Here is a 26758-nt window from a genome sequence, read left to right as displayed (position 1 = left end):
TGCCAAACTGCATGTTTTTCCCTTGTCCTGTTCATGAATTATTAAAAACCACATTTGTTAATGTTATTAAAAAACGTTGATGTATGAACAATCCTATGGACTGGGAATCTTTTGAGCCTAGTGTCAGAAAAAATGGGATAGATGAGAAAACTGTGTACATTACTAAGAATATTTTTCAAAGTGTGATCTTTCTACAAGATAAAGATAATTGTGTTGGTGGTTGGGGGAAATAACTTAAGAAAACTAGCTTTGCCTAGTAGATTGTGGGAATGAAAGGAGTGCAATGTGCCTACATGAAAACATGTTTATTCATATCCTTGATTTGTACTTTTGCTCTGCAGAAACGAACAAATGGAATTAGAAGAAGCTCTAGACACGTGGACCCAGGTTTGTCATGACTTTTTAATATTTAAACATTAAATAAAAAGAGTGAGAAACCTCTTACTCGTTCAAGTTGCATTAGGAATGCTTGTTGTGACGTTCACAGTGTTCAGAACTTTATTGCTGAAGTCATGAAGGTCTAAAGTGATTGCTCTGTTTGGGATTTCAAAGATAAGGTCAGCTGGTTGAACTCTAATTTTTTTTTTCCTTTTTTTTTTTTTTTTTTTAAGAAGAGCTTTGGTTCTATTTGAGCAACAAAATGCCTCTGGGCTTTCAGTTAACATGACCCACCCTACTGTACTCTGAAGTTTTAAAAGAAATAACTAAGAGATGAAAAGCAGATGGTTGCTTTTGCAGCTTAGGTTCTATTTCTCCAAGTTGTGGGTATTCTCAGCTCTTGGCTGTGGTGCTGTGCAGGGCTTAACTGTATGAGTTGCTCTTCTGAAATGCATAAACCAATTGCAGTTTTATGTTGAATTTCAAGGTGATTTTGTTCTTCCTGTTAGTTTATAGTAGATACTTTTGTGGAATCACGGCAGCAGCAGCCCTTAAGAAAATGAAATGCATGCTTATAGGCTATATACTCCAGTGGGTGAACATTTCCTCTGGAGACCCATTATGTGTCTGTATAAAATACTCAATGGTTTTCAGTGTAACTGTGTGATATTTTTAGTGTCATTTTTTTTACCGTAATTACATTTCTGTCCTTTATGTTTCTTGTATAGTTTAATTACTGGAGATTTGTTATGCAGATTATTTGGAATAAAACTAAGCTGTGGATTATTAAATATATCTAGACGTGGACACATGAGAATAGTTGGAGTTAAACCTTAAAAAGGATGGCAGCTCTGTATACCACATTACAGCCTGGCAGAGCTAAGTACTTTTCAAAAAGTAGGAATGCTGGTTGTGCCACTAGCATTGCAGCTGCCTTGGCTCTGAAAGTCTCAATGTTGTAACTGTGAAGCAGACCACACCTTTCTTACTCACGTACCTTTGACATGTTTTGGAACACGTATCGTCACTTTGCTCCCTCCAGCAAAATAAACCTGCTTTGTGATTCTATAAATTGTTCTGTGTGTTGTGACGAGGGCAGTCATAAAAGAAAAAAAATGAACACCCTGTAACTCTGAAAATTAATACAGTCAGAGGGGAAAACATCAAGAATAGGAATTAAATCACACCGAAGAGGATGAGAAGACTTCTTCCAAGTGTTTACTAACAAGACTGAGTTCTTCCCGTGTATGTTGCAGTGAAGTGTGTAATGTGGGCTTGCAGAATAGTCCTTTAAGGTCTGGATCTTTAAACACAGCTGTCTCATGTAGAATACTAGAAGGTGAACTGAATTCAGACTTTGAGAGTCTTTTGGGTATACTGGTGGTTTTACTTGCTGTTGAAGTCTGAGAGAAGTATTTACATGACCTTTGTATACAAGGATACTTTAAAATTAGTTTTTGTTGATGACTAAGTACCACTGAAATTACAAAAAATAATTGAATTAATAGGTGTTTAAAAGCTGTATGTAACCAATGCCTAAAATATGGTTCTGCTTCTACCCCCTCTCCTTCCCTGGTCCACTTACCTACACAGAACAGTTCTGTGAGTTGTTGGAGTAGTCTTATTGCATGAAGTTCTCAGTGCCCATAATATTTTTGAAAGCCAATAGAATTGCAGAACATTTGCATGATGTTCAGGTCCCTTTATTAGAGACATTGTTGCAGAGGACTTCTTACAGAATTGCTTCTGACATTGCAAATATTTTAAATAAATAATAATGAGAAATACATTATACTGTCAGTTTTCAAATGAAATGAGCTTTTTGATTTGCATTTTGTCAGTATAGGCATTCTGTGACCTGCTCTAAGTTGGTGGAGATGGCTTTTAAAGACGTCAGTGTCTTTGCTAACCACTTGGCATCTATTTTGCATGATCTAAGTACTACTACTTGTCAGATTGTGCATTGCCCTGAGACAGAAGGTGCTATCCAGAGGGCAGCATTTTGTAAGAGATCAGTTATTTCAGGCATACATTACTGCATTGATCCCAAGAGCTTTTCCAGAACACTGGCACATAAATTTGCTTTGTTTTTAGGAGATTTAGTATGCTGCTGCTTCCAATGTTGCACGTTATGGTGCTGAAGCAAGGGTACTAGTTTAGGAAGCAGATGTTTACTGTGAATCAGTGACCAGCACCTGCAGTGTCTAAATATTGATGGGAATTTGACATCACCAGTAAAGACAGTTATTTTGAGTTGCAACTTGTCAACATCATGTTCTGTCATATTTGTCTTTGGCTATTCTAGTGAAGAATAATGAATGCAGGAGGCATAGTGTAGTCAGAAACTGTACAAGAGAAGAACAAATTGGGAATCATAAGAAAATACGACCTTGTCTTTATGCTGTGCATAAAGGCTATCCCTTCAGCCTGGAGTCCAGTTGCAGAGAGCCTCCTGAATTGCTTCATCCATTAACTTTTAGTGGGACAGGTTTTAAATAATGTTTCTTTGGATTAAGAAGCAGATAATAAAGACATTGACAGAATGAACCAGTTAATACATGTGCAGCTATAGAACCAGGAAAAATTTAGTGTACAGCTTGCATTTGACTACAGAACAACATGATTCTGCTTAAATGCATTTGAGAAGTGATCAGACTGGTGTCAGTTTTTGTGTAGAATGGGCATGTGGAGTGATAATTATATGACATTTTATTCTTGTGTAGGGAATGTCATGAAAACTTTTATGCATGTGTTTAATTTTAAGCATGTGATTTGCACTATTGCCTTAAATGACAAATGAACCATTCCTATGTATATTCATAAGCATAAATTCTTACTGTGTGAATTCTTGAGAAGAACGATGCAGTCTGACCACTGTTTTTAATAGAAATAATTTTGTATGTATTTTAATAGGAGTAAAAATTAGTCTGTCTCAGCTGTTGAAATAGTACAGTCCATGTTTGCTGTCTTTTTTTTTTTTTCCCTCTCCTTCTCCAGTATAAAGAGTGTAAATATGAGAGATTCACAGCCTGGTGTTTTTAAAACTGGTTTTACCCTAAACTCTTCTGCTAATATAAGCATTGGAACTTTAATCTGTAGAAGTGTGAAAGTATATTTCGTATCAGAAGGATAAACTTGGTAAAAATAGAACACTAGAAGCCTTATAGTCAAGATTCATTGCAGATTAAACTCAAATCTGATCTGTGAAAGACCGTTGCTGAACATGTTCTGACTTCTTAAATAGCTGATTTCTTTATAAGCATGGATTAAAGATCAGAAAAGCTTAGTTCTGAACTGAGAGACAAAACCGGCATGTTTTTTCTCTTCACAGAAAGTAAAATATTGTCTGCCTTTTTGAGGATGGAGGTGCACGTAGTACTAGCAAGTAATGTATGTGGTGCAATGGCTTGGGCAAATGTATTTTTCAGGAATTCAAAGTCCAAATACTGATTTTAAGAAGAAGTGTTTGTAATTCTGGTTGGTGTCTGGTCTGTACTTGCTTTGTGAAGCAATCCTCTAATATTGGTTTTACACAGATCATAAAAAAAAGGATCTGAAGAGAGTAACTGGGTTTATGGCCTGAAGTATACAAGTTAAACAAACAACAAACAAAAATCTCTGCATGGAGAAGTACAATGCTGGAGATGTGTTTATTTCACTAGATATAGTGGATATAAGCTGCTGTGTGCTTCATATTTTGTTGAAATTGGATTTTTGAGTCTTTTAACTTGGTTGTGTCATTGTTATATGCATGTGATTACTAAGCAGTGAAGAAATAGGTGTTTTTGTAGCCTGGTAATGTTTGCATCTTGTTTTCACACTAAAAATTAGAGGATAGTGTCATATGGGCAGTTTAAATTTCCTTTTCAGGTAAGAATGAAGCATATTAGACTGTGAGATATTTCAGCAAATTCTGACACAGTGTGTGCTGTGATATGCAAGTCTAACTCTGATTTCCATTTCAGTGCCACTCTAACCATATGCCCAGTCAAAAGCAAAACCTGGCTCAAATTCAAATGCTGGGATATCCCAACCTGCAGATAATTTTTTGTCAAGCATGCAGTTGTTGTAGATAAAACTGCTCTCTTTAACTGAGGATTTGAAGCATGTCTCTCATTTTTTTTTTTTATTGAGCTATCCAGGCAAGTCTTTAGTAGTCCTGATTGACTGTTGTCTTTCAGCCCAGTATAGGGAATACACAATTTCATGGGTGAGAAAAGATAACCTTCTGCAACATGAAGCCCAGTGCTGAAAACAGGCATTCAGGAATTTAGTCCTCCATTTTGGCAGTCTTTTTTATGTCCCTTTGTTTTAGTTTTTGCGATTTCTTATTACAGATAAAAATGCAGCCCATGGCTTAAAAAATGAGTCAGAGAGAAATTACTGTTTTAGAGACTTGAAGGAACTCAAAACATCTACTTCTCTTGGAAGTAAAGTGTGTCTAATAATTAACAACCATAACAAAGTGTATATGGTTTTGCATATTTTCCCTAGAAATAATTTTGTAATGTTTATGGAGCATTAGATTTGCTAAATAGCTGAAGACTCCTCTACACAGTAATGTTTTAAGCTACAGAACTGAAAATGAGCTTTGATTGTACATATGTGACACGTTTAGCTTTTGTGTGGATTTTTTTCCACTTTGGATATTTTTTCCTTCTCTCCACACCATCTTAACGCTTTGTTCGGGGTACCTATAAAGAACACAGTGCATGTCTCTAGGAGTCTTTGTGGCCCAGGTGAATTGCAGATAAGAACTGTTTTACCAGGGCAGCTGGGAGCACTCGTGCTGCAAAGGGAGCGCTCCTCGGCAGGACAGAGGCGATGCTGCTGACTGACATGCTGTGTCACTCTGAAGGTTCTGGAGTTCTTCAAAGGACTTTGATTGCAGCTCCAACCTGACCATCTCTTAGTGTTGATAGACATGTTTTAACGTGTTTTACATCACGTGGCTGGGATGGGGTTGGTGTTTGAGACCAGAGTCAGGGAATTTGTGGTCACCACAGTCTTGTGAGCAGTTAATGGGGCAGCTTCTCCCAGGTGGACCCCAGCAACAGGGAATTCAGAGAGACACTGAATTGTGTGACCTAATTTGTGAGATCAAATTAATTTCTCTCACATACTTATTAAAAATACATATTACATTCAAGATCTTTGCATTTTTTTTTTACTGCAGTGCTGATGCCATGTGCTTCACAAAATAATGAATTCATCTTTGTTGCGATACAAGAAAGAACATGTCTAATGTTTTGCACCGAGAAATTTTCCACTAATGCATTTCTGGAAGGCAGAGCACAGTTTTGTCTTCCAATGAAGCATTTCAAATGCAGTTTAATGATTTTTATTTGGGTTGTTTTATTTTAAATTAAAATCATTTTTACATTCCTGTTGGGGAGAGGTATTTTGAAAGGTGCCTGTCCCCTTGGCATTGCAGCAGTGAGCTAACATTCAGAGAACATAGCCTTTAGCCTTTTCTTTTAATTAAACATCAGAAGACCCAGGTGCCAAAGGGTGAAATGTATTTATTTTGTCGAACTCTTTCATCCTTGGCTGGTTGGATTGCAAGATCAGTTTGTAGTTGAGTAGTTTAAAGTCTTTTGTCTTACTGAATGTGTTTTTGGGACTGTCTCTGTATCTCGAGCAATTAACATTTTATTTTGCTCTTAGAGAAATAATGGTGTTTAATACATGCTCAACCATGTATTAGCATATTTTTTTTAAGCTGAGGTGGGTTAAAACTACTTCTGTATATCTCTTTCTGTATGAAAACATTATCAACATTAATTGTTCTAAGCAAAACATCACTGTTTACAGATAGTTGCAAAGGAGTTGGCAGGCAGGAAAAAAAAGATTAAATAGAAGTGGACAAAATGGGCATACAGGTAGCATCAATAAACCAAAAAAATACACAGTTTTTGTATTTTAAACATGCACAAAAATAGTACAGTAGTATTTAAAACAAAAAAACCCAAAAAGGCAGGTGCAAAAGTTATATGGCCCAAAGTTGCCTTTACTTACCATGGCAAGTAGAAGGGAATTGCATAGTATTTTACTAAAGTTCACTGAGACTTAGAAATCTCTTATTCATCTTCAAGAGGAATATTACATTTACCCTTCTATTTTCCTATCTGATTTTAATCCTCAGGGTGCTGTCATTCTCAGAAGGCAAAACAAAGATAATAAGGCAATGAATGATTAAAAATAGTCAAAAGTTACTGAATTTTAACAGTACTCTAAAGCATATGGTTTCTTTTTTTGTGGCTCACTCATTTAACTAAATCAGTATTTGATCGCTACTTCAAAGTAATTCTCACACAAAGAATTTGGGAAACATTGTAAAACTGAAAGCAACCATCCCATGGGAGAAAAAAGACTGCTGAAAATTCACGTAAGAGAAGCTCCCAGAACTGCCTCTGCCTTCTGCCTGAGGAAGGTTTTAAAGCTTGGTACAAGAGGCCAGGGGCAAGAGCCTGAGAAACCGATGCTGCTCTTCAGGAGAGCTTTTAATGTGCTCGAACCGCTTGGAGATTTCCCAGAGAAGAGAACAATGGGGCTGAGTGAGGCTGCAGGCCAAGCTAGCTCAGGATCCCTTCAACAGTAGCCAGTTAAATGGCTGCTAAGGGATAGAATATGGGGTAGGATGATGTGGTACTTCCCACTGTACCTTGTAGTTTTGTTTCTGAGCTATTAGTTTTTCTTCCGCTTATTTTTATTAGCACTTTTTGAACCAGTCTAAAATCTTGGCATTCACAACATCCTTTAACTGTCGCTTTCATAATTAGTTGTGTGAATAAAACATGTCTTTTTGTTTGCTCTAAACCTGCTGCCTATTGCTTTGACACCTGTACTTTTTTGAATTGAGAAAATTAATAATAAATGAAGAAATAATGAGTACTTTTTCTCTGGTCACTGTTGTGCCACTCATGAGTTGTCTCTGTCACACCCCTCCAGTCACATCTCCTCTAGTCTGAAGAGCCATTATCTGCTTAATTCTTCGGATGCAGAAGCTTTTCTTTATGTCTGACTTGTTTGCATCCTTCTAGATCCAAGAGTCATCAGCTTCCCAGTTCTGTGTTTGCTCCAAGAAATTTCTTAGCACTGGTACACAGCAAAATTAGGTTATGATATAAAAGAACAGATTGTAAAGGGTGCTTAGCAATTACTCTGAGATCTTTTGTCTGTATGATGGTAGCTGTTTTACACTCCATAATCATGTATGAGTATTCAATCCATGTGTTACTTTAAGTTAAATCTTTCATGAAGGTATGACCAAATGGCTTCCAAACGTTCTTGGAAGCCAGAGTTATTCTCTGATTTTGAATCCTGTTGTTCATGAAATCTTCCTTCAATCCCTTGCAAGTAGTGTTCTTTTTAAAGAAATTATTTTGCAACTTGTACAAGGCTTAATCCCCTCTAATTCCTCTTCCGATAATGCTCACTAATTTTTTCAGTAAGGAAGGTTCAAGCAGAGATTCCTTTGGGTGACCCTTTTGTACACCACCTTCTATTTGAAAAAATATTGTTTCTACCATTTATTTCTTGTTCTTTTGCTGTTTATTTATCTGGGGTGGAACTTTGCCTCTTATATCGTATAAACTGGAAGAGAACCTCATAGTGAGTCCAGTTAAAATTATTTTGTTAATTTGCATTAATAAATAATCATATCCATGAGGCTCATTGCCTGCTTCATAGACTCTAAACTATGTCCCTGACTTTCTTTTAAAAAGTATTTGCAGTCCTTACATTCTGTTTATCCATACACTTGCAAATTCTGTTTCTATAGTAGGCTTTACCAGTCTGCCTTGTACAAATGTCAGATATTTGTGTTGGAACATCTACTGATTATAACTGAGCTGCTTGAAAACATTGCCTTCACACCTTGGTACTGAGGCTGTTTTAAGAAATAACTTGCAGATCATAATTGACAATTCAGCACTGGTATTTTTGAATTTACTTAGTATTTTCAAGTTGTGACAGTATAAAAATTAATCTGATGGAGTTTTCAGTAGAATCAATCCATTCAGCTCAGTCATTTTAACCCTTAGGTATGGTTTCTTCATGAAAAAAAGGTAAAGTACCTTTATAAGTGATTCAGAGAAAACACTTGGAGTTCAGCCCTCATTGCTGCTCTTGCTGACCTGCAGATAAATAGAAGATGTGTTCAGTCTTGCACTTCTCATAACTTGCATTTCTTAAGCTTCAGTGTATAACAGGGAATTAAAAAGTAACTTCATTATCTGATGTCTTGCAAACGTGCCTCAGTCCATTAACCTTAGAGGTTATTCTTTAACCAGCCTGTTTGGAACGGGACACGTGGGAGAGCAGAGACCATGAGGCACTGTCTTTTAGTTCAGACAGTAAAGCAGCATGTTTACTGTTCTTGGACTTTTCCTTAATTGGGTTTGACAGTAACAAATAGCGTGAAATACGATACAACAAAAGCTGCATGTATGGATCACAGCTTTCCTTCCAGAATAACATCACAGTCCTGGCAGTGGCAGTCTTTCTGCAACTGGCAGGGATCATTTTAGGACAGTGGAATTCGCTTAATGCTAGCAGGTCCTCTGCAATTTTTTTTCCTTTATTTTTCTTCTGTGAGACCCTGCAGGTTCCTTTCTGTAAGGCCCTGTAATTTTCCCCCTCCCATTTTTTGCTTTGTTGCTCTTATCCATTTCATGCTGGTTTAGTTACTTGGCCATTTCTGGTGGTATTGATTTAAATGCTGTAATTGTGTGTCGCTCTGCACATGGCTCTGGCATCTGAGAAACACTGAATGATCAACTAAGCTCCAAGAGCTGATGTTGGGATTTAAGTGCGCTTTCTTTGTCAGGGCAGTATTTTTGGGCAAAAGTCTGGGTGTTCTGCTGGTGTCAGTTTGATCTCAGGTGATTCTTTGATGTAACTACAGGCTGTTGCCACAAGGTGTGGTGCTTTGTCCCACCCAGGTGTTCCCTCACTGCCTTTCTTTTGAATCTAATGATCATCGGGTCACAGGCTGAGTAACTTCAATGAGATAATGGCAAACCGGTCATGGGAGGCAGCAGTGGCAGCACTGATGGGGAAATAAGTGATTTTCCTTCTGACTGGGCCCCTGGACCAGCTCAGTCCTGAGGCTGCACAGTTAGTGGGGTGTGACAGAATATACTCACCCAGAGTTAGACGGGACCCATCTACTTTATTGCTTTCAGGTATGGTTTATGTCTTTACAAATTTCACAGTTTTCTGGAGTATATAATCCACTTTTAGACTGGAACAGACCATAGGAGGACAACCTTCACTAGTGTGAGGATGAATATATGAGTGTTTCCCTGACACGAAGGGAAATTAAAAAAAATTTAAGACAAAGTGTGATTATGGCAGCACTGATATCTTGACAGGGGACTAAACTCGACTCCCATCTTTATTGCCTATGATAATTTACCGATAACATCTTGATTTTTGCAACAAAGATCAAGGCATCTTGCATGATTTTATTGTACTGTTTTCATTTTTGTCTTTGAAACAACACACTTTTGCTGCTTATTATTTATTTTTCTATGACCCATCCTCAAGTTAAGGTCTTATTTATATGTAGGCATAGAAAATTAAGCTATTTAAATTTTTTAACTTTTTAAAATTTATGCTAAAAACGGAAAATATTTTTCATTGATATAAAGGCAGCTTGCAGAAACTTGAGTGCATCAGAATAGTATGTAATTTTTTTTATACTAGTCATGCTAGAAGAGAAAGGGTAACTTGTAAATGAAGACAGTGAAAACAGATATGTAAGATAGATAGATTTTTATACTCAGTAGATATTTAAATCATAGTCTGAATGCTTTTGTCTAGGTAGGTGTGCTGATTGAGGCTAGGGATACTACAAATTCATGGCAAAGCTGAAGGTATCACAAAATATGATGCATTTTGGATTTCCTAGAATTTATTTTTATAGATTGCCAGTGTTTTAAGTGTGCAAAGTATGCAGCATAATAACAAAATCCCAGGTATATACTATTTGGAGATAAACAATTTTAACTACATTGTGGTGTTATGTGGTGCAGTAGAATATGTACTCAAGCTTTTTTATTTTTATAACACAAATATTTCATAATAAAGGCAAGTTTTATTCTCTTTTCCCAAAGACAATAAGTTATTTGCTGTAGCCTATAGAGGCCAGAAATAAGTAGGCATATTTTTTAAAAGCAGATTTGTTTTAGCCAATGCAACGGTGTCTTTTTATTGCTTAGTATAATGCTATAATTCTTGGCAACATTTGTCTACTGATGCTTGCATGCAAAGGTCTGTAAGGCCTGATATTTTTTTGCATGTATGTTAAGAACTATCAGTTAAGAAGTAAGAGGTATCTGCTATAATCAGGGTAGAGGCCACAGAAAAGAAAAATTGCTTGAAGAGTAAGATCACAAGAGTGTTTAACTTGAAAAGCTTTACGAACTATGTAGCTTTACGAAGAGGGTGCGTGCAGGCAAAATTATTTGTCATGTGCTGGAACCTGCCTGCTCTGCCAGTCATCACCCACTTCCCCTTCGTGTTATGTAATAACTTAAAATGCCTCTCTTGCCAGAGAATTTAATTCTTGTAAGTAACAGAAATGGAGACTAAGGCCTTTCATCTTAGAGGCAGATGCTATTACTCAATACTGAGCACAAAAGAAATTGCATGAAGGATAATTTAATTTTCATTTTTGCAATGCTTGATGAATAAAATGTCAGCACGTTTGCAGCAGTGCGTGTTTTTAAATTTGATACCTGTGAAAGATTCTAGGTGGTATAGGTGTTTTCATGGGTTATTTGTTTTTAAATTATTCAGTCTGTGAATTCTCAACAACAGAAAAAATACCTATGTCCTCCCCAAATTCGTGACAGTATTAAATTCAGTTTCCTAAGTGGGGTTCCTATTCTCAAGTCTTTCTTCTCTTACTGCTTGCTGCAGAGTCATCCCATGGCAGGCAGAAATCAGTCTTAAAAATACAGCTCAAAATAATTACTTCTGTGGAATAATGGATTTCTACCTTCCCAGATTTGTCCCTGTTTTTAGGAGCCTTTTGCTGCACGTAATCTACTGTCTGGACACACCTTCATAGCTCATCTGTAGTATCTGCCCAGTGCAAGTTGTTAGCTCCTCAGGGCAGGTACATGTTTGAACAAATGCATGCATTAGAATGCCATGCCTGTCCATGGCATTACATTAAAAGATGTGATAATTAACAGTGGTTAATTTTCATGCTGGGTGCTTTTATAAAAAGCAGCACCGCATGTACCACACTTTTTAATTCATGTGCCAAAACTCCATTTTACTTAATTTTAAAGAAAATAAATGAAGGTTCTTAGTTTTGAGACATGATGATTTTTAAAATTTATATCCCTAATTCACCTACTAGACTACATTGAAATGATGAGATTTCATTACTTTGTCAAAACAAATGAAACTGTGTTTTTGAACCTGGTTATTCTTTATTGTTTATTCGCATAAAGCATTTAGTGCTCAACCATTTCTAATGTTTGTTTAAAGTGCTGAGCCTCTTTTCAATCTAGGCAATTCCAAAATCCCTTACTCTCACAAGAATAGCTGCCTATGTCACTGCAGGTAGGGACTAGTTGCCTGAATAAACATTTGAAGTTAAAATAGTACAAAACACAAGAGCTTGTCCTTAACACTTGTTTGGAGGAAAACATGCTGTGGAAGGGAAACCAAGGTCTGTCAGTGAAATAAAAATAGTTTACACTCTTAATTAATCACAAAAAGTATGTAGCTATGACCATTATGAAGTCAGTGACTTTCTTAGCTCTCTTCCACTTTCTTTCAGTGCAGTCCTGGAGAGTGCTATCTTTTGTGCAAGTGCCTGGGTTTGAATATGAATACTGCCACGTGATATTGGAATTGCACACAAAATTTCTGTTATTTTAACCAGACTTTCTTGCACTGGCAATCCATAGTTATCAATCCAGGGCACGTCCAAGTTTTCTAAATTAACATGCCAAAGTTTCTGTGTCAAATTTAAAAAGGAAAAGATAATGAAAAACAATTGACCACTGAAGTTGGAGCAAGTGGTACTTGATCTTTCTAGTACTTGGTATTTGATCTTTCTGAAAATGGCATCCCTTATTACTGCAGTTACATATGGATCTACAAAACCCAAATGTATATATTATAAGGGAAGACACAGTGTTTGAAAGCTGCCCAGGACAGTTGGTGTGAGAATAGCTCAGTTAGTTACAACCTGGTGCTAATAATACCAAGGTTGTGGGTTCAGTCCCTCTATGGGCCATTCACCTAAGAGTTGGCCTTGAGGATCCTGGTGGGTCCCTTCCAGCTTAGAATATCCTGTGATTCTGTTAATATGCTTGCTGTGCAAACAGGAATGTGTATGTCAATAGATTCTTTCTGCAGTGTACTTGGCTAATTTTCATATTTCTGTTGTTGTGATATTTTGTCCCCTGACATCCCAAAATCTTCAGTTTATTTTCCTTCAGTTTTGAGACACAACAGTAAATTTAAACCTCAGGAGTGAATCTGTGAGAGCTGTGAGCAGAACCACCTGTAAGGGCATGAGAGACAAATGGTCATCAGTCATCTAAGTAATAATAGGTTCATTCTTTTCCCAAAAGGCAGCCCTTACGGCTTTCTCTTCTGAAGTTTAAAAACATGGCTCATCAGAAGCATTTTTGTAGTGCCTGTTTTTTTTTGCACAGAGGCAAGCTTCCAGATTCCTTAAAATGAGTGACACGATGTGCCAAATGTCCCTGCTTAGGAGTGAAGTAAGAAAATGCCTTCTGTTGGAGTTACTTTTCTAAATGAAAAAAAAAAGATGCTGAAACTTCAGTTTGGATTCTGAATTTTCTTGGCTAAATGGTGCTAATAATGCTATGGTTGTGGGTTTTATCCCTGTATGGGCCATTCGCTTAAGAGTTGGACTTGATCCTTGTGTGTCCCTTCCAACTCAGAATATTCAGTCATAAACTGTGAAATTACTTATTTCTGATAAAAATAAGTGCTAGCTGTATTTAAAGGAGCATGAAGCTGACCTTGACTTGGAAGACCTGAAAACTTAAAGCTGCTGCTGAGAGGGGACTGTTTACCTCAGTGAATGTCCATGTTCCCATGCTGTTAATTTTATTAATGCTGCTCTTGCTGTCACTAAGCAGTTATCCTCAAAAACCTTTGCTGACAAAAACGTTTAAGTGAAGTCAAATACTGATCTTCAGAGCAGGGGGAGATGTCCATTTCTCTGTGCATTGTTCTTTAAGCAGAACAAACTACTCTAATGTAAAAAAGTGTAGAAATATTCCAGGAATAACACAGTTTCAAAAATGCAACCTTGTAAAATGAACAACATTGCTAGACTTGTTTATTTTTCTTGTGATGAACTCCTGCTATGATCTACAATGTAGTTCCAAGTTTTGTGTGGATCTTAACTGGAAAAAAGGAGATACAGCTACCTATCAGGGGGCTTTTTGCTAATGATCTGGTCTACAAAACCTGAAGAAGCAAAAGGACTTCCTGAGTTGTGTTTTTCTGTTTCTCATAACAAGTTGTTGATCAGACTGTTAGCAGACAGATTTTTTCCTCCCACACATCGTCATTTTGGTTGATGATTGACCATTTTTGCAGAGGTCTCTGCCAAGAATACAGTTTGTATATGCAGGAATAAAGAGAAATGATGGAAAAACTGAGTATTTGAAAAAAACTATAGATTTGACAGGTAGCAAAGGACTGGAGGGAACCCCAAATGCTGCTTCAGTGAGGTTTTTAACAATGACACAGTTTTTAGAATAGTTAAAGGAAGAAAATCACAGAAAGCAGGGCTAGGACTGTGAAAAATTTTTTTATTATTATTTTTAGTTTAGTTTTTCAGTCGTTTTGTGTGTTCTGTAGGATAACAGTCTTTAAATCTTCCATTTCTGTGGAAGTGGGAGAGAAATGTGAATGTTTATCAGATGTGGAGTGAATTACAGATTTGTCATCTAAATTATGAGATAGTGAAGATAATTTTACCCCCCCTCCACATCCTTCCCTCCCCTTTCCCCAGTGCATGTGAGTTCTCTGTTTATGGAAGAAAGCCCTGCCCCTGAAAGGGCTGCTTTACTTCTGTGCCTGTGTGGGCAGTAACCTACACAGTTGAGTTAAGGCTCGTGGTAGCTCTTAAATGTTTTAATAATCAGCCTTCTGTAGTTTTTTGACTTAAAATTGAGTCAAGTGGCAAACTCCAGAGTTGTGGTTAATCACAGGACAAATAGTGAGACTTAACAGTAATCAAAGCCAAGCAGTTAAAGAGAGGACAGGTGAAATACTCCAAGCTGAGTCTTGGGCACTGTCAGCATTTCAACCATCTTGCCTTTAAACTGACAGAGGGAAGGTGTAGGTTGGATGTTAGGAAGAAGTTCTTTACTGTGAGGGAGGTGAGGCACTGGCACAGGTTGCCCAGAGAAGTTGTAGATGCCCAATCCCTGGAAGGGGGTTCCATCCCTGGAAGTGTTCAGGGCCAGGTTGGATGGCACTTTGGGCAACCTGGTTGAGTGGAAGGAGTCCCTGCCCATGGCAGGAGGGTTGGAACAAGATGATCTTTAAAGTTCCTTCCAACTCAGCCCATTCTCTTATTTTATGAATGTAAGGCTTATAAGCAATATCTAAAATTAGAACTTCTAATTATGATGACATACAAAAATAATGACTTAAGACTGGGAGGATTAAAAGTTCAATTAAAATATCTTCTTTGAGGTATGTCTGTGTTCTTATTAATTGTGTTAATTTTGTCAAATACTAATTATTTAAATCATTGCCACTATGAAGAGTGCACTTAAAAGAGTGTGCTGGCATCTTCCATGTATGTGAGATCTGTAATTTGTGTCATGAGTACTTGGCCTAAAAGTTAAAAACCCCTTACCCCAACCTAGTTTGTTTTGAGCCATTAATAGACATCCTCAGAAAATGAATGTAAGAAGGTTTTAAAAAGTGATTTTGTGGTGTTGCTTTTCTCATGTCTCCTCACTAACTGAGAAGTTCTTCTAGACAAGTTTTGCAGTTGGTAGTAACTGTACAAAGCCATTGTACACTGGCTCTGGAAATAGATGACACTGATGAGGAATTGAGAAGCTGCTCTCTTGATAAATGCAGGAGAGGACAATCAAGTTTACTGTCAGTTCTGCAATAAAATTATTAGAAACAGGAATTTTAAACACTGAAGGTAGCAGAGCTGATTTGAAGGATATCCAAGGAATGCCAATGGACTTTGTTTTCATATAACCCACGCTCAGATTAGAGCTTTCCTTTAAGTAGCTTTTAATATTGGTGTTGGACCCAGATGTTGCCAACAAACATGTCAAAGCTGGTGTTTTTTTGTGTCATGAATACTTAGTTTGTGGGGTTTACAGTCCACCTGCTCTTCACACTGCTGTCCTTATCAACCGATCTGTTTTCCTCTTTCTCTTTTTATCATAACTCCTCGTTACTTTACTACCTGCAGTTACATTTCTGGATCTGACACCTTCTCAGTCTAACTTTACTTACCATGTTGTAAATACTAATTTTTTATTTCTTTGCTTTTATTTCAGTCCAAGTTCCCCTTTGCCTGTGTCTCTTTAGCTTCTGCTAAAAAATTATCCATGATACTGTGGGTGTAAAGTAAAATACACGCAGGTATCTTCCCCAAGAATGGCAAGGCAGCGGAAAGGGTTCAAACAGGGTTTATTTTGGAGGCAAAGACGTGAAAATTTACAAACCTCAAGGCACTGCCAAAGCAGCACAGAGCCTCGGAGGAAAGGCAAATTCCCACGCTCTTCCAAAGCTTTTTATCTGCTCTCTGTCCTCCCCTGCCCTCCCTGACCCGAGGGGCCCTGTATGTATCTGTGAGTGTCATCTCTCCTGCATACCAGCTTACTTTCAGCTCTCCCTGCAACTTTCTCTGAAATTTAGAAGGGAAAGGGAGAAAAGGTTTCCTAAGTGAAAAATGAGTTCTAGCTTCCCATCACAAATTCTTCTGAAAGCACAACTATCCCTACAGTGGATCCCTGTTCAGACATCTAATCCAACTGCCATGAGTTACTTAGCCCTTACTTTCTGGTTGGGGGGTAAAGATGTCTGGAGATGTACCTGCTCTGAGATTGAAGATGGAATATTTCTCCTGGTCTTTACTATGGAAGGCTTAACAACCCCTAAATGTCAGCTTGTTTCTCAGCAGAACTGCATTCCCTGTTTTTGTAGCTACAAAGATATAAACCAAAAAGGGGTTAAAGTGAGTTCAGAGGTTCCAAACAGTCACCCAAAACATGGGTGAAAGAAAAGGCAGACTTAGGGAGCCTTTGTGTAATTTGCTATATGAAAGGCAAGTGGCATTTTCTTGAGATTCTGGAAACATCAAGATGTGACCTTGCCAGGTAGTCTGAAATTCCATTTCAGATTCAAAGCCTCTTGAAGTCAGGAGGCTTTATTCCATTTCATTTGTGGGTTTTTTGACCAGGTTATAAATATTGTGTGATTAGACTATATTTTCCCTAGAGAAAAGGTCTTCCTTCATATTAACTAGGAAGGGATCTTTAGTGCAGACAAAGCTGTTTTATGTGTTTTTTCCTAATAGTATATAGTATATCCACAAATTCACCTTTGAACCCTGCTCTCCTGTATGCTGTGTCATTATTTTGTATGTTAAGATGATCCCTGCCCAAAACCTAAACCACATTCCACGTTGCTTGAAAATAACAGATGCTGGAATCAATTTTGACAGATAGAGGTCATCATAGGGCATGCATTATGCATGTTGTTAGCAAAAAATAACATTTTTGAATCTCTGCATGAAGCTCTGAGGGTCATTCAGTGCTGCTCATAAATGCAGAGCTGCTGTAAGGAATACAAGTACTTTATATGGGTTTTTTTGTTGTTTCCTGTATATACTGGGTATTCTAACTTACTATGTACTATGTTAATTCTAAAATATAGCCTCCTTCCTTGACTCGTGAGTGTCAATACTCAAATGCATGGTATGGTTTAGCAAAGGTTTTATTTTCCTGTAATGTAGATAAATTGGTACTTTGTAAATCTTGACTCTACCTTGCTTTCTGTTTTTCTTATGAGCTACAATTTAGATCATCAATTTATGTTAGTTCTGTGACCCAGAGCTTGATTATGAAGACTGTTCTTGGAATCTGGAGGTTTTTCCTGGTTTTCAAGTGAAGTAAATTTCAGCTGTTTATTGGTGTAATAAGCGGATAAGTTTGCTTTTTTTTTTTTTTTTTTCCCCAAGGCTGGAAAGTGCCAGTCTCTTTTGCATCTTTAAATTAGAAAGTTTCCTGATAAAAACTTTGTCATATGGAAATCTGACTTCATGGAAACCAATGGGATTCGTAACATTAACGATAATAATGCATGGATGAAATCCTGACCTTGTCCTTTGTGTTGGAATTTTAACTGCTTTTGAACATATGAATGAGTAACATTTTTGTGCCAGATGTGTTTCCACAGGTTTCCTGCAGTTGTCAGATCCTGTCAGTACTGCAACAGCTATGTACCTTGCAATGGCAGTGTCTTTAATGCTTATCATGTTTCACGTTTCAGTCATCCATGCATAGTGGTTCTATACTGATTCTGTCACAAATAATCCGTGATTATACTCTAAAATACTTCATGTTTCTGTAGCGTACCACTTTCTCTTGTATACATTATTGTATCGGAGTAAGCACTCAGGATTCTTAATGATTACATTTGTTGTGAATCCATGCGCCAATTAAAAATGAAATGTCAAGATAGACAAGGAAAATATTCTAGATCTTGTCTGTCTGAACTTCTGTAAAGCAGTTGGTGTACTGCCTCAGAGGAATTGATCTGTTATGAGAGGAAGCTGAAAGAACTTGGCTCGTTTAGCCTAGCAAAATGGAGGTTAATAGGGGTATGATTGCTCTCTTTAACTATAGTATGAAAATAAATGCAGGCAAGAAAAAGAACTATGCAAGCTGCTGCCTCTGTCTGGATGGATATAAATTGACCATGAACTAATTTACACTGAAAAGTAGAAGATTCTTGTTGTGGTTTAACCTCAGCCAGGAAACAAGCACTAAAGTGGGAGAACTTATGACTTGAGATAAGACACTTTAATAAGTAAAGGGAAAGCTACACCCACAAGTAAAGCAAAAGATGGAATTCATTCACTGCTTTCCCTGGCTAGGCAGGTGTTCAGACATCCTAAGGAAAGCAGGACATCATCATGTGTAACAGTGACTTGGAAAGACAAATGCCATCACTCCAGAAGTGCCTCCTTTCTCCTTCTTCACCCCATTTGATACACTGAGCATGGTGTCATATGGTATGGCTTATTCCTTTGGTCAGCTGGGGCCAGCTGTCCCAGCTGTGTCCCCTCCCAGCTTCTTGTGCACCCCCAACCTACTGGCACGGTGGTACAAGAAGAAGAGGCCTTGACACTGTGCAAGCAAACCCCGTTTTCAGCACAAATTCAAACCATAGGTTGGCTCCTACTACCTACTGTGAAGAAAGTTAGCTCTGTCCCAGCCAAAGCCAGCACAATTCGAAATGCTCAGAGAACAGAGTTCTAAAATGAATAGTAGGAGCAAACAAATGTGTTTAAGGATAAGCTTGCTAAAGAATTTGATTGTTTGAGATGGTTCCTGTGTTAACAATGGATAGGACTTGATCCCTCTCACCCTACTGTGCTTTGTATATGTTAGGACATCAAGGCTGATGAGTTTCCATCCAATTAAATGTACTCCAGCTCAGGGTTAATCTACTGAACTCTTTCTGATCTACTGTAATCAAAGCTGTAATTAATGGTGAAAAGGAAGTTTGGTATTGTGTTTGGAGCTCTTTGACTCTTTACCTCTATTTATTAACTTTTCTGTACCCCATTTGTTACTTCCATGCTTGATGGTGATATAAGGGAAGATCTTTGACAAGAACACTTACCTATGGAAAATTTAGCTATATAGTACTATGTGCTTGCTTCTGATTGATTGATTCAAAGATTTCATTTAGTCTTTTGTTTTGGAAAAATTAATTAAAAAAAATTTAAATCATATGACAGGGACAGGTCCTTTTGATATTTTCATACAACAAGTAAAACACAGTTGGGCACTCTCCACTGTTGTATCTTTGATCAATACAGGCTGTCTATGCCTGTCTGGTATTGCTGATACTGAAGTGAATATTTTTCTTAGTGACTTAAGCATTCTTGTTAGGGAGTGAATTTGTCTTCAGTTGTTGTACTTTAAAGTAGAAAGTGCTTTTCAGAATCTGAGTAAAATCTAACGTGTTAAAATAATTAGCACAAAAAAGTAATTGCCCTTGTTTCTGCACCTATTTTTTATCAGTGGCCTTGAAGATAGCATGCAGTATCATGAAAGTATCAACAAGATCAACATTGCAGTATCGTTGGCTACTGTATGGTTGCAATGTATTGGAATCCTAGCCATGTATCCCTGTTATTCCAGGTGCTGGTTTGTGTAAGTCTGGTGTTAGTGCATATGCATTGTGCTAGGGAGTGTGTATTCACAGTAACAACACTGAGCACAAAGAACTAAGTAGGCCAAAGGAAACACTTGGATAAAATTAGGTAGTACAGTTACAGTAGAAAAATAAGATTTGTTGGTCACTACAGTAGAGATCAGCTGTAGCAAATAAACACTGTAGTTGTAACAGTTTCTGTAGGCATTAAAATAAACAAGTTTTAAGAAGGGATCTGAAGCAAGTCAATAAACTCCATTAAGGCTAAGGCTGTAACCCAAAAGCCTATTTAAATGAATAGGGTTATTTTAGTGATGTCAAGAGGTGTTAGATCAAAGATTCCAACATTGTGTCTGCCAAGGTAATTTTATCGTCAAAATTGCTGTCAGATTTTGCAGAATTAAACATACTGAATTATACACAACTATTGTGGGCATGATATGTTTTAACAAGATGAATTCTGTGTTATCTTTAGAATAATTCTGCTGGTTGACACAGCACAGTTTTTTCCCCATGTTCTCTTGGCCTGGTTTTTGGAGATGCCAATAATCATAATTACCAGTGGAATAGAAATAAAAAGTGCTTTTATTAATTTTTATTATTAATAATTTCAGCAGTGTGGTATCTTAAAAAGACCACCAGGATTTGCATTCAGAGGTACATGAGTATTTCTTGAGTATCTTCTGATAAGATCAGTACGAGGGTGGGATTTTAAGTATATCTGCATACTGAAAATGTTGTAAACTAAATCACCCAATAAAAGGTTTCATAACATGAATAATTTTTGTGCATTTGCTCTGGCTTCCAAGTATGTCTTTAAGATGAGTGCATGCTTACAGTTTGTTCATCCCATATGCAGAACTATCATGTATATTGTGATAAGGGAGTTTCCCTGCATTAGGACACAGCCATCAGCTCTGAGAAAACACTTGTATGCAGCATTGCTTCTGTTTGCCATGCAGTGCATGAAGCATTTCTTGATGCTGAATCAGTATTTGAAAACATGACAGCCTTCAACTGAGAAACAAAGCAAGGCCTAATATTTGCCTAAGTGGAATAATGGCTAACTAATAATCAGGTGCTCATTTTAAGTATGCCAGATAACTTGCAGAAATAGTGAAACTTACGGTGTCATTTAGGTTGAGAGCTGGTATTACTTTGCCTAATGTTTCATCAGCACTTGGGATTAGTATTTATTCATTAATACAGAGAGTAGTAATTACTGAAGGTGATCTCTTTCATGTTTCATACAATTTAGAGGAGATCATGGTTATTTGTGTTTATTGCCTCCCAAATTACAGTAGTGATCTTGCAACAGAAGTAGGTCTTTTGTGAGCCTACTGATCCTTTGTTTTAGAATTAAGTTAATCATGACCCTCCAGCAAGAAACAAGTTAAATATGGCAGCCCAGCGACCTTGACTTTTCGTGCTTTCACTCTTACCTGTATTTATTAAAATACATTCTTACGAAAACCTTACTTAACCTGGAACTTTCTGGGTAAGATTTTGAATTGATATACTCACTCAATGGTAATGATTTGAACATCCTATGTTCACTTAAAAGAATCCCCATAGGCATGAAATCAACTTTACTTCAAGAAGAAAGGAGGACAAAGATGTTTTTCCAAAGTAATTATTTTCTTTTAAGTTGTGCATGGTATAGTACTGCTATAGTGCCTTAGTCATGTACCTGTTAAAGACATAGCATTTCTTTGCTCGATTGCTTTTGTGGTCGTCAGATTTGATCAATTGTCATTAAGTAAAAATAAATTTGAGCTTATGTTTTGCCTGTTTCTTTTCTTTGTGTATGTGTTTGTTCAGGTTTACCAAAAATGCAAGTAATTCGAAACTACAATGGAATACCACAGCCAGCAGCACAAGATGGTCCACCATTGCATATCCAGATTGGGGACACTATTGAACTACTTAAAGGAGATGCACATAGCTTATTTTGGCAGGTACTGTATCATTTAGCAAATGGCTATATTCTGTTACTCTAGATATTTATTTCCTGTTGACATATTGCTCTTGTAATTTTTTTTTTAAATTTTTGAACAATGACAAAAAAATCTTGTTTATCAAAATCAATGTCTAAATACGACAGTAGTTTGTATAGGGTATAAAGTTTCTTTCTTGCAGCCTTAAAATCTCAGTGAATAAATCTGCAAGAATATGACATTGGTGGCAATCCTTCTAGTGAAATTGTAAGAGTTAAGAATGTTTGGCATAAAGAGCAAATTCCTGTGAATTTTCAGTCATTGCTTCTCTAACACAGCAGAACTAAAAACTATGTTGAAAAACCCCAGTTAACAAATATTAGATTTATAGGGGAGAGAAACAGCTCTGCAAAACAGAACTACACCTAAACTTCCTGATGCCCTCTCAAGTCAGTTAAGGATAGGATTTTAATGTACTTGGGAAAAGTATTGATGGCAAAGTCTGCTGTCACATGATTCACATCACTATTTCTGTTACTGAAATTTCTGCTTAATTGAGAACTATAAACATTGAAAATGCTGACTTGCATTTACTTTAACTATAAATGCATTAAAGTGTGTCTCATTTTTCTTGATTGCTTTCTTAGTTGTTTGCATTATTGGAAAAATGGAAATAGAGCTAAATATAAGAGCTTTCAGGATACTAATAGAAGAACAACAACTGGGAAGCATCTGTCATCTTGAATTGTTGTTCCTGAGTTTATCTTCATGATTGTCTTTTTTCTTTGAGGCTATAATAAGTTAATGAATATAATATAAAAATTACTTGTTCTGATCTAGGTCATACTTATTCTTGTTTGTTTTGGTTTTTGTTTTTTGGGATACAGTTAGGATTAAATCTTCTCCAAACTCTTCAGGTCTGGATCAGTGAACTCTTCCTATGTCACTGTCTCATTCTGAACAACATTTACTCAGGGGAAGTAATAAACAATAGAATTGCTTTATCTGTTGAAAAATATGAAAATAGGTGTAACCAAATCACCTCACCTCCTCCCAGAAACCCCTCCAAACCCAACAAAAAAATCAACTCTGCTCCAACCCCTCCCTAACCTGTTATTTAGCACATCATGGATATTTCTCATCACTAGAAATAAATTCTTTCAAATGCTGATTGGCAGAGTTTGACCTATACAGTTTTGTGTGTAGGACTTGGTTTTGCAAGGTTCTGATCTGGAGAAACATTTAAGCCTGCTCTTGACTTGGGCTGGCTAGAAGGTAATCATCTGACTAATACAATTAGTACAAGCCTGAATTATTGGCACCGTGTGGGACTGATTCTATTGCCATGTTCATACACATCCATCAACTCAATCTACTGGAAATTGTCTTAATTGTTATTTGTGATTATCATGCTGAAGAATTTAGCTAGAATCTCCCTGTGTTTAACTAGCAGAAACCAGAAAGTGCGAGGCTTTTTCCCCAGAAGCTTTAGTAACAGGTTTGAATCCTAATGGAAATTGTCATTTCCATTAGCATCATTAGGGAATATTTTTTCCCCTGTCTTGTCATAGACTGCTTAATGCAGATTTTTCTAAGTCTTTTAATGACATTACATTTTAGAATGCATATTAAGACAGAAACCTTGCAGAGTGCAAATTGTAAAATCTGAAATTATTCAAGAGGCCTTTTAAAGTAATTTCCAACTGACCTGCAAGTCTAATATTACAATGGGTTTTTAACTTGACCATTCCTCAGTTTAGAAATTGAAGTGATTGTAATAGATATGTATGTGTGGTTTAGGTATAATTTTGTCATTCTTTACAGATCACCAAATAAACAACACAGGTTACTAAGCAATGCTTATGCTATAGCTCAAGTGTGGTCAGACATGTTTTGATAGATGTCAATATGTTTTATTCAGTGGCTGGTCTTATTGAGTGTGATGCCACTTGCTATTCAGGTTTGATTAGTTTTGAAAATAAGTATCACTTAGATGGCAGACTGTTCCACAGAGATCTGCTTAAAAGTCAAGTCTGTACTTCAGAGGGATTTGTGTTTCAGGAGTAAATAGAGTGTGGAGTGCAAAGGGTAACCTGCATTCAAGTAGGGTCAAAGAGGGCAAGGGACTGAAGGGGATGAACACAGGTTCAAATCTCTAAGACCATCACTTGTTTGCACATAATTCTTTTTAAAATATCATTGCTATAAAGCATATTTAGCTTAAATGCTGCCTACCTGCTTTCCTCTCTCCTCTGCCTCCCGTGCACTTCTCTGTATATTTGGTAAAGATGGCAGTCACTGTCTGTGATAAATTGCATAGTGATCTCCCTAGGAAAATGATGCACTCATTTATTGTGCTTAGGGTAGCAGCAATCAAAGAATGTTTTCAGTTTTTTGTAAACATTTGTTTATTTTCTTAATTTTTTTTTGTTTTAGATTCAGCTTACACCTATTTGAATTTGTTGAATTCTGTTTTGTGTATTTAGGGTATGATAACATATTTAGTATTACAGAAACAAAATGAACTAAAATCCTGAAGAAACTCTGTGTCTGTTTATGAAGATTTTTCCCCTTTTAATTTTTTTTATGTTGTAGCTATGCCACCAAAATTAAAAAAGAAACATAATTTTCAAGATTTTAATGCTTGTAAAGTACTCATGCTTACTTTCACTGCCAAATGCTGAGAGTCTAAGATATTTACAGTCAGTATATTAAATTCAGTAGAGGTTAGGTATTTTTGTGCCTTTAAAAATCTGCTATATGAAAAATTTTGTTTGCCAAAATACACGTTTTGCTACCCTCAATTTATGTATCTGTGTTTAGAAATTTTGGCTATGTGCTCTGTTCTGCCATGAAATGTGATCTGCTTGATCACAGCCCAATATTTACTAGGACTGGAACGGTGTTTTTATTTTCTTGTTCTGTCTGGCTGAGGAGATGCTCTCTGGTTGATGTTGAATTGTGAAGTGCTGAGGTGTGAATCTGTGGCAATCAGGTCCTTTTTGGTGCAAATTGGTGGTCCTGCAACTTTGGGGGGCAGCAGTTGTGTTGTATGAGTGGCTCAGTTTAGGCCATTTCTGCAGCTGGTTCTCCCAGTTGTGTGGATGGATCAATAGCACGTGGTGAGTATATCACAGACAGAGAGTTGATCTCTAATTCTCTTGGTGTTCTCATGCCCACCTGATTTCCAATGATCTGCATCACTTATGGAAACTCTTAACTTTTAGTGTCTGAGTTGGCTGTTGGATTACTAACCTTAAAATCCCACTGCAGTTGTCTTGGTCTGTTGGGTGCTGCGAGTGCCACACATTATTTTGGGGATCTGCAATGTTGCAATGGGGCAGCTTTCTCTAGATTGCCAACTGAGGAGGATGTAACTGGAAAGGAGATAATTAACTTTAATGAATATATCAGACAGTGGCAGTCACTGACTGGGAATCACATCCCAGTCTCTGAGCTCCCTTCTTGCCTCTTCCCTCTCAGAGCTCTCAGGTCTATCAGCTGTAATTATTACTCAATTATATTAAAAATTCCAACAAAATAAAACCAAAACCCACACAACTGTTCAGCAACACTTTATTAGAACAGCACTTTATTTAAAGACTCTGGGATATACTTATTGTGCTAAATCCCTGTGCATGTATTATTATTTACTATTAGTCTCCATTATGTCTCAAAAATGGAAAAAATTATGGTTTGTTGTTTTTTTTTTTTTTTTTCTAGGGCAGAAATCTAACAACAGGAGAGCTTGGATTCTTCCCAAGTGATGCAGTAAAACCTAGCCCATGTGTAAGTACAATTGTTTAATTCTGTTTGCTATGTTACAGAAAACCTACCTAGTTCATACCATTAATAAAAGATTAATCTTGCCTCCAGAAAATAGGTTTGTTTCTAGTTCTTTTGTGTTTTCATGGTATGTTCAATATTGCTTAAAACAGAGCATTCTTTTGGTTATCGGATGTAAATAGGACATGTCAAGAAAACACGGTTTGATAAGCAGGTTTAACTTTTGGGAATATTAATAAATTAAGCTGTCTAAAGAGTTTCCAGAGTGTAGATCAAATACATTTTGTGTGAAAGTGCACTTTCTCCCTTCCCCAGCAGTAAGGTGAGAATGCTGTGGCTCTAATCTCTTCCTCAGTCACTTTGGGTTAGAGAGAGGGATTACACTGTAAGTAGTGAGTTTAAAAATTGTAAAACTAATATAAAACTTTGAATTCTGACTGCTTGATAAATTTTCTTCTCTCTTTAGTTTCTTATCTGCCTTTATTTCACACAAGAAATATAGAAAAGTTTGGGAAAGCACTAAGAGAAATAATTTTATAATATCTACTCAACAATTTTGTGTACAGATGTGAAGATGCATTAATATACTAAACACTTGCTCCCTCTCTGCCCTCTGTAACACTGTGCATGAGATTACTGGAGGTTGCTTTGTTGAGATTAATTGATGAAAACCCATAAAACCAGTGATAAATCATATTTCTTACTTTAAAGCAGTTTTCAGTTATTTTAGTCTGATTCCTAAAAGTTTGACTTATTAATAGAATTGCTTTTGTTACAGCAATCAAGATATGCCACTTAAGTGGCTTATAAGTAGGTGGAATCAGCTGCTAGTAGCTTTGATGTGCCTTTAGGGCTTATATTGTGCCTTACTTTCCAGAACAAATATCCATGTGATCCTAAAGCATATAAATACATTAGTATATTATAAGACACCTTTAGTACCCCGTATTTCTGCAATTTTGTTTGAAGAGGGATACACAGGATATTTATGGGTACAAGTTCTGTTAGATGGCGTGAGAGAACAAATCTGAAATAAAGATGAAAGTGTTATGTGAACTCAGCTTTCATCCTTCCACTCTTTGCTTATTGTTAAATTTGTGGGTTTCCCAGCCCTGGCTCGCTCAAGGGGTGAATTTCCCGTTCCGTGGTGTCACTGCCTGGGCACAGGCGGTGCCTGTTACGTCTTGGCATGAGCAACTGTAGCAACATTTTAGGAA

General features: G+C 36.9%; 1 protein-coding gene across 2 annotated transcripts in view; it reads left to right on the top strand.

Moving 5' to 3' along the window:
- The window catches only part of VAV3 (vav guanine nucleotide exchange factor 3), a 154128-nt gene that overhangs the window by 103140 nt on the left and 24230 nt on the right, over positions 1-26758 (top strand). For both annotated transcript variants that reach the window (XM_050306669.1, XM_050306668.1), the window contains exons 19-21: positions 342-387; positions 21640-21776; positions 25479-25544. In XM_050306669.1, the coding sequence (XP_050162626.1) occupies positions 342-387; positions 21640-21776; positions 25479-25544 (249 nt within the window). The remainder of the gene's footprint in view (positions 1-341; positions 388-21639; positions 21777-25478; positions 25545-26758) is intronic.

This window comes from Myiozetetes cayanensis, unplaced genomic scaffold (assembly GCF_022539395.1).
Source record: "Myiozetetes cayanensis isolate MyiCay16 unplaced genomic scaffold, myiCay2020 scf12, whole genome shotgun sequence".
NCBI lineage: Eukaryota > Metazoa > Chordata > Aves > Passeriformes > Tyrannidae > Myiozetetes > Myiozetetes cayanensis.
The sequence above is the reverse complement of the archived record's forward strand: the minus strand, read 5'-3'. Positions and strand labels throughout refer to the sequence as shown.